At 42.1% G+C, this 13,983-nt stretch overlaps 1 protein-coding gene across 1 annotated transcript; it reads left to right on the plus strand.

Moving 5' to 3' along the window:
* Positions 1-1,205: 1,205 nt before the first annotated feature.
* Positions 1,206-13,590, plus strand: LOC146195764 (uncharacterized). Its single transcript, XM_084596273.1, has 4 exons — positions 1,206-1,500; positions 9,463-9,512; positions 9,622-9,714; positions 13,297-13,590. Exons 1-4 carry the CDS (start codon positions 1,434-1,436, stop codon positions 13,420-13,422), a joined length of 336 nt encoding a protein of 111 aa, XP_084452399.1. The 5' UTR covers positions 1,206-1,433; the 3' UTR covers positions 13,423-13,590.
* Positions 13,591-13,983: the final 393 nt, after the last annotated feature.

The raw sequence follows: 13,983 nt of genomic DNA on the forward strand, positions 1-13,983 counted from the left end.
CTTGCAGACGGCCGCCCAGGACGTAATACGAAAACAATAAAATTCTCAATAAGATATGCATATCCATTCCAACAATGGAAATAAATATATTGTGACATCATTAAGCGGGTGTAGGATTCACACGGCAAACCAAACATCTATACGTGATTGCGGATGCATCCAGACCTGACCGACCGGTACTATTATTACGTCAGACAATTACGTGCGCGTCGCTCGTCAATACATTGTCTTAACTGACAAATCTCCATCTAGTGCCGGTTGTTCTGACATTCCTGTCAAACTTCTGACGCAAATATGTCTCACAAAAGAGTCTGAGATGGGTCATTAGATTTCTCATAGTATGTATGATAAATGTACTGGTCTAATTGCAGGCGATTTTGCGATTTTGGCGAACATCGACTTATCTATCTTCAATTTCATGCTTTCAAACCGACCTTTCGACGAAAGGGGCCACGGGATGGCTCATAAAGAAACAAATTGGCACAATCACATCAAAAATAATGAAAGAAGATTTAATACATGTTGAAAAGTATCATCATCATCATCAGCCTGACTATACCCACTGCAAAGCGAAGGCCTCTCCCATATTTCTCCAATTTACCCGGTTCTGTGCTGGCTGCATCCACTTGACCCCTGAAAAGTATATACAATGTTAAATAAAAACCTTTTGATGCAACCTGAGATTTTGTTGCCAACTTAAAGGTCCTCTCACCGGAATAGATTTCAGTCTCGAGACTTTGTGGCTATCGCATGCATACACGTAAGCACTCGTGAATGCGGTTTTGAGCGGCCGCCGGGCGCCGACGCATCAAGATACCGGACCGGTGACTCGCTTGGCGGGGATGCTCCAGTTCCAATGATTGTTTGGAGGTTGACGAGAAAAATACTTGAATGTGTTGGTACAGCTTCCACCGCCCCCTTTCCTACACCAACTCGTCCCAGAAAAATAAAATAAAAGGGAACGCAATAACACCGCAGTACGTATCAGCTCATGTAATATGCTATATCTCCATTTGTTACAGTTCAGATGTTTAGATTACGTGCCCTCTCTAGTTTCACATGAATAGTCCGGTGCCCTAAAGCATTTAATTGAACACGCCGCTGGTGCTAGGGCGCTCCCTGGGCGTGAGATAGCGACGTCCTGCGAGGCGTCATGCTTTGCTGAACACACAAAGCAGGTATGTAATCTTTCGTCGATTGTCGGTCAGCTCGGACCGGGTTCTAGCGGCAGCCAGGGCAGCTGGCCGCATACAAAGGACTTCGTTTTCTATTGTTTATACCAGTTCACTTTCGATCGCCGCGGACACACGTTGTCGGCAGAACGTCACACCTGAGGACCAGCTCGCAGTGTCTTCGACACCCTGCGCCTGACTCACGCTAGAGACTAGAGCTGGAGGCTCCGCCGACGTCGTGGAACCTACAAGTACGCCAACATGAAAGGGGCCACAGTGGAACTACTACTTTGTGTGGCCCTTCTTTGCACGCTGCTTCAGGAATCGGGTGAGTGTCTATTGCTGAGTTTATTTAAGGGATAAAGAAGTATTGCTTGTTTTAAAAAAAAGGAAAGGAACACCATGTATTTGTGTCCAGCTACTGAAGTTGTCAGAGAAGTGCCCGTTTCAAAAAAGCCAGGAATGATATTAAAGGCAGAGCTATCTGTTGAGAATTGAAGTAAAAGCATCGGACAGCGCGCCTCTTTTTCTCGCATTCTTTCTCCTTTCTGTGATAGATATTATTCGGCTTAATTGCAGTTTCAAGTCTGGCAACATTTTCAGGGTTATGCACAGTGCTAAAGCAAAATGTTGTGATATCAACGCTGGGCTTCTTAAAGTAACTTACCCAAAAATAATCAAGCCCAATTTTCTTATGCAAACTTTATGGTGTTGATATTTATCCGAACATTGAAATACATCTTTTTAAGACGTCGTTTTAAAATAGCCGACTCGTTCAAAAGACGGCTGCTGCAAGTAGCTCGTACAGCAACCTGTTCATTCAGGGGTTGCTATATATTTTCAAGATGAAGTTACAAAAGAACTTTTTCGAGCTTTCTTTGGCTGCGATTCTAAACCTTAGATAACCTTTTAAGTGCAGCTGATTTATTTGCGCTGGGACGTAACGACACAATGCGCGGCTCAACCCAAGGCGGGAATTTAAACTTAAACTTTGAATGCAGTCGGAATCGGAATGAATCGGAGCGGGGATGTCAATAGCGACGTGGTTAATATTTTGAACTTCTAGCTAAAACAAAAAAGGAACGGATGTGTGCCCTGTAAGTTTGACATGGATAACGTTTTTTGGCTTGCTTGAATACTAAACGCAAAGGATTAGACCTGACGTAAAATAGCCTCTTCAACGCTGTCCCAAACCATGCTCTGCTTCTGTGACGTTTGACCCGTCAACACCTTTTAGCTCTAAGAGACAAGGTCTTCTATGGCTTTTGAATAAGATCACTTTTATTAGTGCATGACTTCAGCTGTACAGTGTTGTGTAGTTTTAAATGCCGCTCTGCCCAAAGGCCGTTATACTGGCGACCAAAACACAATTTAAATATAGTTCCAATTCGACATTACGGTACTCTGTGCTTTTGAAAACGATCGGCCAGCATCGACAGATAATCTTGCTTACCTTCGTAGTTTTTATTTTATCTTGTTGTCAGGTGTAATAAAATACCCCATATGCAATGCAACGCATATGTATGCTAAGTTTTGCTCCTTGTATGTGCTCACTTCACTACCACTCACATACCTAATGTGTATTGCCCAGAGGGTTCATGGTTACTCGCACATCTGGAAGGCAAAATGCAAGAACGGTTGCGAATTAACGCATAAGCCTAAATATCAGAAGAGCAAACAAAGCTCCTACTCAGTTCTCCCCGAACAGTAGGGAAGTGATAAATGCAAGAACGGTTGCGAATTAAAATATCGACTAAAAAAAACATTAACGCATAAGCCTAAATATCAAAAGAGCAAAGAAAGCTCCTGCTTAGTTCTCCCCGAACAGTCGGGACGTGATAAATGCACCAAAAATATAATTCGAGTGTGTTCTTTGAGGCTTTAGAATAAAGCAGTTAAAACATTTACCTATAGCTACACGTGGGGATACTGACGACTGGCGCGAAATAACATTTTTGTGCCCTATTCTGTGCTTGTGTTGTCGGGTAGCTTTCCTATTGCTTCATGATTATAAGTACGTTTTATCAGTGGTTTGTACTGAGGACACTATTCATCGAAAGACTTCACACGCGAGAGCGGCCTCTCTTTTGAAGTTAAGGAAACATTCTGCATGCTTGAAACATTTATGAGGCGTCAAATTTAGCAGATCACCAATGGAGATAAAAATCGTAGAAATTGTAGTCTACATTAGTGTTGTTTTACTTGTTATCCTCATCAGCTCGCAAACTGGAGAACGAATAAAGCACTGAGTCAAGCAGCGCGGTTGACCGTATTTATGCCCGGTTACCCTTCTTGCACAGGGAATGGTGCAAGGAAACAAATCACGATACTGTACACGGACACTGACAGCAGTGATAAAGCTCATGCACGTACCTAAAACCTAAAACCCTTCTTTACCAGGGAGGTAGCGGTCTTATTTCGAACGTCGTGGTATCGGTTTTGGTTTATGAAAATAGCAGCCATTCTCACATGTCACCTGGTGACACTGTAACTACTATGAATACTGAGGTTTGTTAATTGAATGAATTAATAAATAATTTATTGCAAGAGAAGGAGGCGAAACGAAGAGGCTTCCGTGCGCTGTGCGATGTCAGTGAAAGTGAAGATCCCTAGCTGGTCAAAATTACTCCCCACTAAGGATCCTATTTTTCTCTTTACACTTTCAGTCCCTCCTTCCTCCCTTCCCTTACAGGGCGGTTCAGGTGTCCACAGAGCAACTGTGACAGATACTGAGCTTTTCCTTTCCTGTGAACCAGTTATTGTTATTATGAAATAGAAGGGATGGATCATGCCTGCTGTTATGGCAGTTTTGAGCAACTGAGGTGTAGATACAGGAGGATCCTTGCCATTTTTTTTTCGTATCCCTCAAAGGTGCACTTCGTTAGTCAGTGAGACTCTTCTAGAATACTCAAATAAACCGTATAGCGCAATGACATGCTGTGCTGAGGCGATATGGTGGTTTTTGTTTCTCCGTGTATGCAGTGAGTTTTAGCATAGTGAAATTCTTTAGTGTTTAATCTTCTTTTTTGATAGTAGTTACTCAGTGAGGTACCTTTCTGTCTCGGCAAGTCTCGTCTCTTTACATAATAAATTATGACTTCATGGAATGGAATCAATTGAAAATTAGATTCAATAAATAAGTTGATTATAAAAAAATAAGCGTTAGAAAAGATTAAAAGATTCAAATGATGACAGTAGCATGAGGTACACTGGGCTGGCCGGGTCATCATTGGACTTAGAGACAGCCCGTGATCCAAAGCCAGCACGCCTCAGTTGCCTTCCTTTGCTCTGACGACAAGCGACTGCTCTCCGACCCGCAACTTGCAGCCGTTGCAGAGTCTCTCCAAGAAATAATTATTAGAGCGACGCTCCCACATAGCAACACGGCATGTTCCCACGCATTCGTAGCTTACATGCGGGAAGGCTTGATGAATAATCTTGGCTGTGGTGGCTATGTTAACCACTAATTGTCGCAGACACACAAAAATTTACGATAGGTGGTTGCGAAGTCAGTTATAAAAAAAAAATAAACGCAAAAACGGACACTGAACGGGCGCGTGAGGTAGTCCGCCGACGTCGTCTGGAGCCCTACACAGCAAATAATCAGCCAAGCATGGTCAGCAGAGGTCATGGCGTTCTCAGTGTCTGCGGAAAAACACAAAAAAACCTAAAAACCTAATAGAGACAACATGCACATGCGTGCACACTATGCACCAAACCGGAATCACCCTAGAAGCAAACCTCTAGTGTCGGCGAGCACACGGGCCGCCTCGTCTAAGGCGCCCGAGATACCGAGAAGATAAGAAGAGGTACCCACCTCCCCTTCGGTACATGCGGCGCTCCGTCAGCGCAACTTTTAGGGCAACTCTACGGAGCGCGACTAAAAAAATAAATAAATAAAAGCGAACGAGCACGCACACATTATTACCTTAAATGGAAACTAAAGAACAGCAAACGAAAAAACGGCATATATGTCAAAAGAGCACAGAATAGAATGCGTGATGACAAAACAGCAAAGGAAAAGCAGCATTACGACAAACTAGTCAATGTAAAAAAACAACGGTGTTAGAACAGCCCGGCGACATAGCAGCTCACATAAAAAAATAAAAGCAAAGCGCCAAAACGGCACAGCGTAGTAAAGTGGTTGATTATCATTGCCATAACCACCCCTGGTAGAGGAGAACCCGTACTACAATGACATTTGAAGTTATCGATTGCAGTTTTCAATAATTAAATAAAGGAACGGGATTTGAGCGGTGCTGAGGAAATGTTTAATGCAGAAAAACTGAAAGTATATGCCCAAAAAGGGCATGAGTGGTGTCCCCTGACCGGAACCATGCAGGACAAAGCCGCCGCCCTTTCACCTTTGGCCAGAGCACGTAGGGATTCTAGCGAATAGAAGGTGAGCAGCGCCGCTACTCATGATTAGGGTAGACGAAACAGTGTAGGAAAGAGTTGTGCAAGAGCAAGACATTTTGATCTAAAGATATATGGGCAGTGCCCACACCTGTGGGGAGAATTTTGATGTTTATCCCATGGTGTGGCATGTCCAAAAAGAAAGAAGGCTGGGTGAAATCAAGGCTGTTCGTGGTGCGCAGATAGCGTTAGGTTAGGTAAGGTTAACCTAATGGACGCTTTCATTGTCGAACGCCATATTACATCTACTTTTACCCGCCGGGGTGGCGCAGTGTTTACGGCGCTCGACTACTGTTCCCGAGGACGCGGGATCGAATCCCGGCCTCAGCGGCAGCTTTTCGGTGGAGGCGACAGGCAAGGCGCCCGTGTGATGTGCGATGTCAGTGCACGTTAAAGAACCCCAGGTGGTCGAAATTTCCGGAGTCCTCCACTACGGCGTCTCTCATAGCGTGAGTCGCTATGGGACGTTAAACCCAGCAACCAAACCAAACCTAAAGAAGCCTTATTAACGTCAGCGTATAGAAGTGTAGCCATCTTACTCATCCTCAAGCATAACAGTTCCAACTAGACATACCGCTTTAAATATGCGCTATCTTTTTTTTGCATCCCACAAGTAACATGGTGTTGCCCAGGTTCTGCTTGCACAATACAGATCAAACTAAAAAAAAAGAAGCGAGGGATGTGAGGACGACATAACCAATACTTCTGTACACTTAGAGCAACATGCACCATGCTCCGTTGCGCTGTTTTGTCGCCGTGTAGCTTTTGTTGAGCTATTCTGTCATCGTACTGTTTGTTTTTTTGTGTGTTGTTTTTTCGCTGTCCGGTTTTATGTGGAGTGATATTTTGACGCGTACTCTTTCTTTTTTTTTACGTACGCTTTGTCGGCGAGCTGTTCTTTCGTTGTGCTGTTTTCTCGTGTGCTGTTGTTTCGTGGCGCCGTAAACAGCATTTGCTATACCTTTGTTTGGGAAGATCCCTCCTGTTCAAGTGAGCTTGTTGTCAGTATCAAGCACCGAAACTGGTGTTTCTTCGGAAGAGCTACGCCTACTGTCTGCTTTCATTTTGGGCGTACAGAGTGGGTCCGTGTTTTCGCGGGGTGAACTTTCGTAAACAGCTTTCGGTATTTCGGCCTACCGGGTTTGCCAGGGAGTTGCGTGCGAGCCACTGCGCGAGGGGTTAAGTTCACCAACTTGTTCCGCCGCGTTTTCCTCTGTCGCTCTTGTACGTTCCGTCGTCCATATAAGTTGCATATTTGATTAGAAGTCTTGTTTGCGTCTCAACGTCTTCCTAATGTCAACATCAACCTCATCGTTCGTCGGAGCCGCCAGTTTTTTACTGCTGCGAATGAGTCGATTCTAAGCGGGAATTCATTTCCATTTCTCAGTTCTAGAGTGACGTGATACATGCACTAAAGCTACTAGCATTCTTTTCATAAAGTATGCTCGCACACAATCATCTTGGGCCGCAAATATTTTAAGGCCTTAATAGCTCATGACACACCAGCGTGTCCGGTAGCGAGAAGTGTCACACTTCGCGAGATTCCGCGGTATTCCGCTAGATTGTGATGTCATCGGTCATAACCAGATGTGACGTTATGATGACATCAGTTCTGGTTATTAAACGTTACAGGATGTGACATCATCATAACGTCACGTCTGGTAATTTCTGATGACGTCACCAGGTGATGACAATGTCAGGTCATGGCTCTGGCATCACCAGGCGAATCACGCATACAGTATACGCATACGGTATTGAACGCATACAGAAAGCTGACCCTGCCGGTTTCCGATCCAGACTTCTGTGCTGCGTCTTTCACTTCGAGCTTCCTTGAATTTAGCGCCACCACGCCGCATACAGAAGCATATGTGGTCGGAAAATGTCTCCACTGAAAGGAATAAACCTTAGTTTTGCAAGGTACGGCGTAGTTTTCTTGGTAAAAAAAATGTATATTCGTACAGGCGGAAGTGCTGGAAGGTATATATAGTGGCTGCACAGCAACATAGTTCTGCATAAAGAAACAAAATTCTCATAAAGAAGGGTGTTAGGCAAGGAGACACGATCTCCCCGGTACTATTCACGGCTTGCTTGAGGAAGTATTCAGAGACTTGGTGTGGGAGCAGTTAGGAATAAGGGTAGATGGAGAATACCTCAGTAATCTGCGATTTGCTGATGGCATTACCTTGCTAAGTAACTCAGGAGATGAATTGCAAAGAATGATTGGTGACCTAGATAGGAAAAGTAGAAAGGTAGACTTGAAAATCATTATGCAGAAGACTAAGGTAATGTTCAACAGCCTAGGAAAGGAACAGCAGTTTACGATTGGTAGCGAAGCACTGGAAGTAGCAGGTGAATATGTCTACTTAGGACAGGTAGCAACCACAGATCCGGACCATGAAAAGGAAATAACAAGAAGAATAAGATTGGGATGGAGCGCATTTGGCAAGCACTCGCAGATTATGACTAGCAGCTTACCGGTATCGCTCAAGATGAAAGTATACAACAGTTGCATCTTGCCTGTACTCACCTATGGAGCTGAAATGTGGAGGCTAACCAAGAGGGTTCTACTTAAGTTGAGGACAATGCAGAGAGTTATGGAACGAAAAATGGTAGGGGTAACATTAAGAAATAGGAAGCGTGCAGAGTGGGTCAGAGAAATAACTCAAGTTACTGAAATTCTAGTGGAAATCAAGAATAAGAAATGGGCATGGGCAGGACATGTAGTCCGAAGAGAAGATAATCGATGGTCGCTGAGGGTAACAAACTGGATTCCAAGGAAAGAAAAGTGTAGCAGGGGGCGGCAGAAAATTCGGCAGGCGGATGAGTTTAAGAAGTTCGCAGGGGTGAAGTGGATGCAGCTAGCACAGAGCTTGGTTAATTGTAGAAATATGGGAGAGTCCTTCGTCCTGCAGTGGTTATAGTCAGGCTGATGATGATGATGATGACAGGTAGAAAATTCCATTCTGGCCATTTCAAAAAGTTGGAAGTTTGAAGACCTGCTGCTTGCGTACCACAACTTATACATTCATTATTTTTTGCCCACAAAATCTCCAGAACCGTTACTGTGGCAGGAATTGTTTAAAAAAAAGTATTACATGACAGCTTTGTTGCAGCACTCTGTATAGTTAAGAAATCGCAAACTTTTCTTAGGAGCAACGCGCTGCAAAAACGTCCATTTTAACTCTGCATGATGACATGACGCCTTAAGTTGTTTGTGTTAAATTTTCTTATCATTATTATGCAGGTTATGTTCTTAATTTCAGAAATGTTTAAGCTATAGACAGCTAGTTTGTTCTCCGTAAATCTTCAAAATCGTTCGAAATTGGAAAACAGCAAAAAATGGGGAAACATTGATTCGCATTTATGGAAAGAAAAACATATGCGATCTTTAATAAAATCTCTCCAAGAACTCCTCAGTAAGTCAGTAGTATTACGGACTAAAAATGTTTTCAATTCAAAAGGTTAAAACTATTCAAACAAATATAGAACGGAGTGCTTGTCCTGATAATTGTCGATATTCAGCTCTACATTCTGGCATGACTCAATACAGTGCTGCGTACTATAAACTGTTTTCAATAATATTATCCAGGCCCCTGTTCCTCATTCCGGAAAAATTTTGAAGCTTTAGATTTATTCGTTCTTTCGCCATATGGTTTTTTAAATCTGCCAAGATTGAAGAATATAAAAAATGGACAACATTGCTTTTAATTAAAAAAAAACTAACGTGTCTTCGATTTTTATCGCACGTCCACCCCCTAGTGCCTAATGTCGCAAGAGAATAAAGCGCTGACGACAAGGTGTCTTGGAAGGCACGACGTACTACTCACTCTTTTGTATCCCTACTCTAAGCTTGTCAAACTTCGTTTCGTTTCAGACTGTCTTCTCAAGAAGCAAAAATGTGGAAAGATAATAGCCAGCAAATTTGTAAGTACTCCACAATTTTTTTTTTTTTTTCCAAATAACTCCGGCACCTTATTGTTCTCGTTTTTACGAAACTTGTTCTTCGATTTCCTGCTCCTCAATGTTTTCCCAGACGAACCTCTTCGGTCGCACGCCGTATTGCAAGTACCTGTGCCGATCATTTCCTCCCAAGGTAGAAAGCGAGATGGACGGAACACCCTGCTGGGTAAGGTTAATGTATGCTCTTTACATACGTTTAAAGTAGGCGTATTTGTATCATGGGAAGAGGGTGGGGGTCAAAATCGCCCAAATATTCAATATTTCTTTCGTAATGTAGGCCTTTTTAGTAGGTGTGTAGCAGATTTTAGTAGTTGTATTGTTTTTATTTATATAATAACGTTTTCTAGTCTGTAGTCCTGTAGGGCTTTACTGTTGTTACTACAGAAAATTCTGGCGTTACTACACCCATTTCTGTTGTCACATCGGGTTCATAGTCTAACCACAAAGAAATTCTGCCGCGAAAACAAAAATATCTGTTTCGCTTTATTCTACACGGATAAAATGAATAAGTAGCGAATGAACGGGTTTCTTTTTCCGCTTGAAATGGAATGTAGTGTGGGCCAAAAGTGTGAGAATGTCTGGCCCCCCAGTATAAAAACAATATAACTAAAATATAAAACACCTCAAAGGTAAGGTTTAAACAAGGGAGGCTCTGATTGCAGTGATAGTAACAAGGTAATAACAGAAAATATCAAGGACGAAATACTTCCAAAGTGCTGGCAGAAAAATGCTGGCAGCTCAATGCTTCTACGTTACTCTGTTCTAAGAATAAAAGCTCATTCGAATGCACTGGGAGGAAAAGAAGGGATTTCGGTTTTAGTTCTAACATCAGTTAAACAAACGAGCTCTGATATAATAGTAGTGTCTATACGCCAATATTTTGTTCATATACAGCCTTTGTCAAAAGTGTAGAGCTCAGAGGGTCTGATTCTGAGCCCTGTAGTGGCTCTGATTTAGTATTAACGGAGTAGTCTTTCCCATTGCAAAGGGTACGACAAACAAATCTTACCATCAAGCGATTCAGAACATTGGAAAGGCATCACAAGCTGCACGAAGTGGCTCAGAAATAGATCCCTGGGCTCCACACTTTTGAAAAACACTGTACATGCCCTGATTATTACACAGGCTGAAAATATACATCTTCTTGAATTTTAACATGGTGGGATGTATTATAACATCGGTAGCGGCGCGCTAATATTGCAGTTTTATCATACGAATCGAATAAGAATGAGGAAAAAAGGCCTTCGAGCATCAAATCAAATATCTGATCAGTAATTAAAAAGGAGAATTGCGCATTCCATAGGCTGTTAGTTCTGTTTATTTTATAATTCATATAATATTTGCTAAAAATATTCAACTATAATTGGACAAAAGTGTATACAAAACTGAAACATAAATTATTAATTTGACACAGGATTCTATATACTAGCTTTTTGTACAAGAATACCGGAATAACCTGCATGAAAATGGGTGTAGTCATATCACTGCTGATGCAGTAAAGTCTCTTTAATTTGGCCTACAATAAATGAAAAAAAAAAAAATGTCCGCAATAAGTGAAAAGTCGAATTATCAATGGACCTCGAAAAACTGCCGAGAACAATGTGTATCTCAGGAATTTTATCATAATAGATGTCTTTACCTAAGATAAAATCGAAAGGCGTATTTTTTTTTTCTTTTTTTTTTTTGTTTGTTTGCCGGTTCCGTTAAGTGACGTGCCTTGTCCGAATTGTGGTGAAGGCCGACTTCACAAAGTGGACCGTCGTGTTTTGAGGATGCTTCACTCCAAAATTCATACGGTGAAGTGTTGCGGTGAAGCGCGCAGTGCGGGACAGCTGCGGTGAATTAGAAAATGTTCGGTATATTCCATAATTTTCAAATAATCAGAAATTCTGAGAATCAGTTTTTCGAAAACGAATGTGAGCTGAATATCAAACGCATCCGAATTCTATTCGAACTTTCGAATAGTTGTGGACCCCTCAAAATTATCCACTGTGGGAAAATGGAGCCTCAAATAATATAGAACCCAGTATTGAAAGGGGAATATAATAGGGATAATCTCACATTCAGTCAATGCCAAGATGATACTCTGACATCTGAACTTTATAAAGAGTCCCAATGATCATTATAACAGCTTAAGTTTCCTTTCAAGCATCAATAATTCATTAAACGTTTTGCTGCGCACGGGTTCTGCTACGGACTCTAGTGGCACAGAATAAAAATTGAATCACATTTTATTAGCTTTAATTTCGGAGCAATGGCAAAATAAAGTCAGAAGTAATAACTCATCTAAATGAGTGTGGGTACTTGTAGTTCCTCCCCACCTGTCACTCTATGAATGAATAAATCCACGAAAGAAACCGTTTTCGCCATCTTGGCTTGTCTAATCTGGCAGCCACAGCCTGCCTTCTTCTCCAGGTTGTGATCATAATATCACATGCCTGGGACAGCTGCTTATTGTCTGGCAGAATGAGTATGCTAGCTCGGACAACTAGAGACAATATAATACGAAAGGAAGCATGCTGATACAACAGATCCACCTGACAAATCTGCAGAGTGAAAACGTGCCCCGAAATACTTAACGAGACTGCTTTCGGGACTTGAAATGAAACAGTTGGGCTTCTCAGAAAACTCTAAACATTTATTTATTACTTTAACAAAATAATACACCAGCAGAACTGTCTGAGAACTGTTTTCTTACCGTTACTCATTGCTGCAAGGCAAAAATGCTTTCTTAGAGTTAAATAATAAAAGCCGTTACATTCTCTAATAAAGGTTTTCCGATTTGAAGACGTCCAGAAGGTGTCCAAGCAGTACATGAGGACGGATTGTTTATTGGGAGACCTGCTGCTGCCAGCTGCAAGATTCTCGTTTTCTTCAGTACATGGTGTGACCCACAACAAGTGCTGAATATCTGCCGCAGTATTTAGGAAATCGCAGAGGGACCAACTGGGTCAGGAATATGTGAAAACATATTGAACCCACTTTCTGGTGCTGGCAGGACCCTTCAGAAAACACATTTACAAGCATCTTCTGTCTACAGCAGCATGGAAGTTTCATACGGCTCGTCGTCATGTTTTCTTGACATGAAGTGCAATCAACTAGAAATAAAATGTGAGCACTAAAATGGATCTATTTACACAAAGACAAAAATACGGCGGGGAATGCAAGTGAGGTTGATCAGCACATCTAATGGACACCTTGAAGCTATGATGCGCTAGTGTTGAGCTTTTCGCTATTGAAATTTTTTCATTTTGCTGATCGTAATTAAGATGCATTATTTACGTTCAATTTCTTGTTGATAGTTCATGCCAATATAGACTGCATTACATTTTCCCCTAAGAATGCCATGAAATTATACGATTCCAGCTTGAAAATCGCGCGAATAGTTACGTTTGCCATCGCTCGACTCAGGTATATGTACCTTCTCTATACAAACAACGAAAACATTGGCAATCATGAACAATACATTTCTCTCTTTCATCTACTCAATACCACACGACGTGCAAAGAAGAAGCAAACATAATATGCCGCGACTTAACTCTGCCGCTCCCCGGCCCGTTAATGTCACCGCGAGCACTCATCAATTATTTTAATTACTTGGGGCCTCTCACTTTACATTAACCAAGAAGGACCGGCTAAGAACGCGCGTTGGAGCATCTCCCTAATCGGTTAAAGGCGATTTTAAAAATGCATCGCTAAATATGCACTTTCCACATAAAGGTAACTACTCTTCTCGTTTGTGTTTCAGGGCCTGCATGGCAAAGGCACGTGCCAGAGTGGCAAGTGCGAAGCAACCGAACGCAAGCGTGTTACTACAGCTCGTGAGTGGCCTGCGACTGCAAAACCAGAGAAACCTACAAAAGTTTATGGCTAGTTGCGCCTCCCGGATTGCCCAAACGGACACAGCACCCCAACGTTGACGACCCAGCGTCAAGCTCGATGTTGTGCGTACATGACTTAGATTTTCGAAATAAGATGAATTTCCTCTGTGATCACTGAAGAAAAAAGAGCGTTCTTTGCAGGTCTACTGACATGTGGGCCTGTCCATTTTGTGTGCTGCATGATTTGAGATTATTCGTCCAGTAAACGCGAACAGATTTCTTAATTCGACCCAATGGTTCAGCTGTCATGATTTGCAATTTGTGGATAAATTTGAATAAATATCTGTACTGTTTTGTCCCTCATATGGGAAATAAAGTTTCTTTTTAGTATTCATGGCAGTCATCATTGTATCCCATGTCATTGCTATTTTGTGTCTTGAATCTTTATTTGTCTAAATATTCAGAAATGTACTTTGCGACCTATTCAGTCGAGTGAATAAAGGCGATGGGGGCGGAAGTTTATGATGTGCAATGAAAAGAGGTATGACAATCTCAAATTTTTAAACGCTTTAATAGCACGTGTTAATTCTTTTCGATGGAGGCGAAAAGATAGG

Source organism: Amblyomma maculatum, chromosome 3 (assembly GCF_055883805.1).
Source record: "Amblyomma maculatum isolate TAMU_Amacu chromosome 3, ASM5588380v1, whole genome shotgun sequence".
In the NCBI taxonomy this organism is placed as follows: domain Eukaryota; kingdom Metazoa; phylum Arthropoda; class Arachnida; order Ixodida; family Ixodidae; genus Amblyomma; species Amblyomma maculatum.

Coding starts and splice junctions, on each gene's coding strand:
- LOC146195764 (XM_084596273.1), top strand. CDS start 1,434: ATGAAAGGGGCCACAGTGGAACTACTACTTTGTGTGGCCCTTCTTTGC. Junction 9,513..9,621: donor AGATAATAGCCAGCAAATTT/GTAAGTACTCCA, acceptor ATGTTTTCCCAG/ACGAACCTCTTCGGTCGCAC. Junction 9,715..13,296: donor TGGACGGAACACCCTGCTGG/GTAAGGTTAATG, acceptor TTTGTGTTTCAG/GGCCTGCATGGCAAAGGCAC.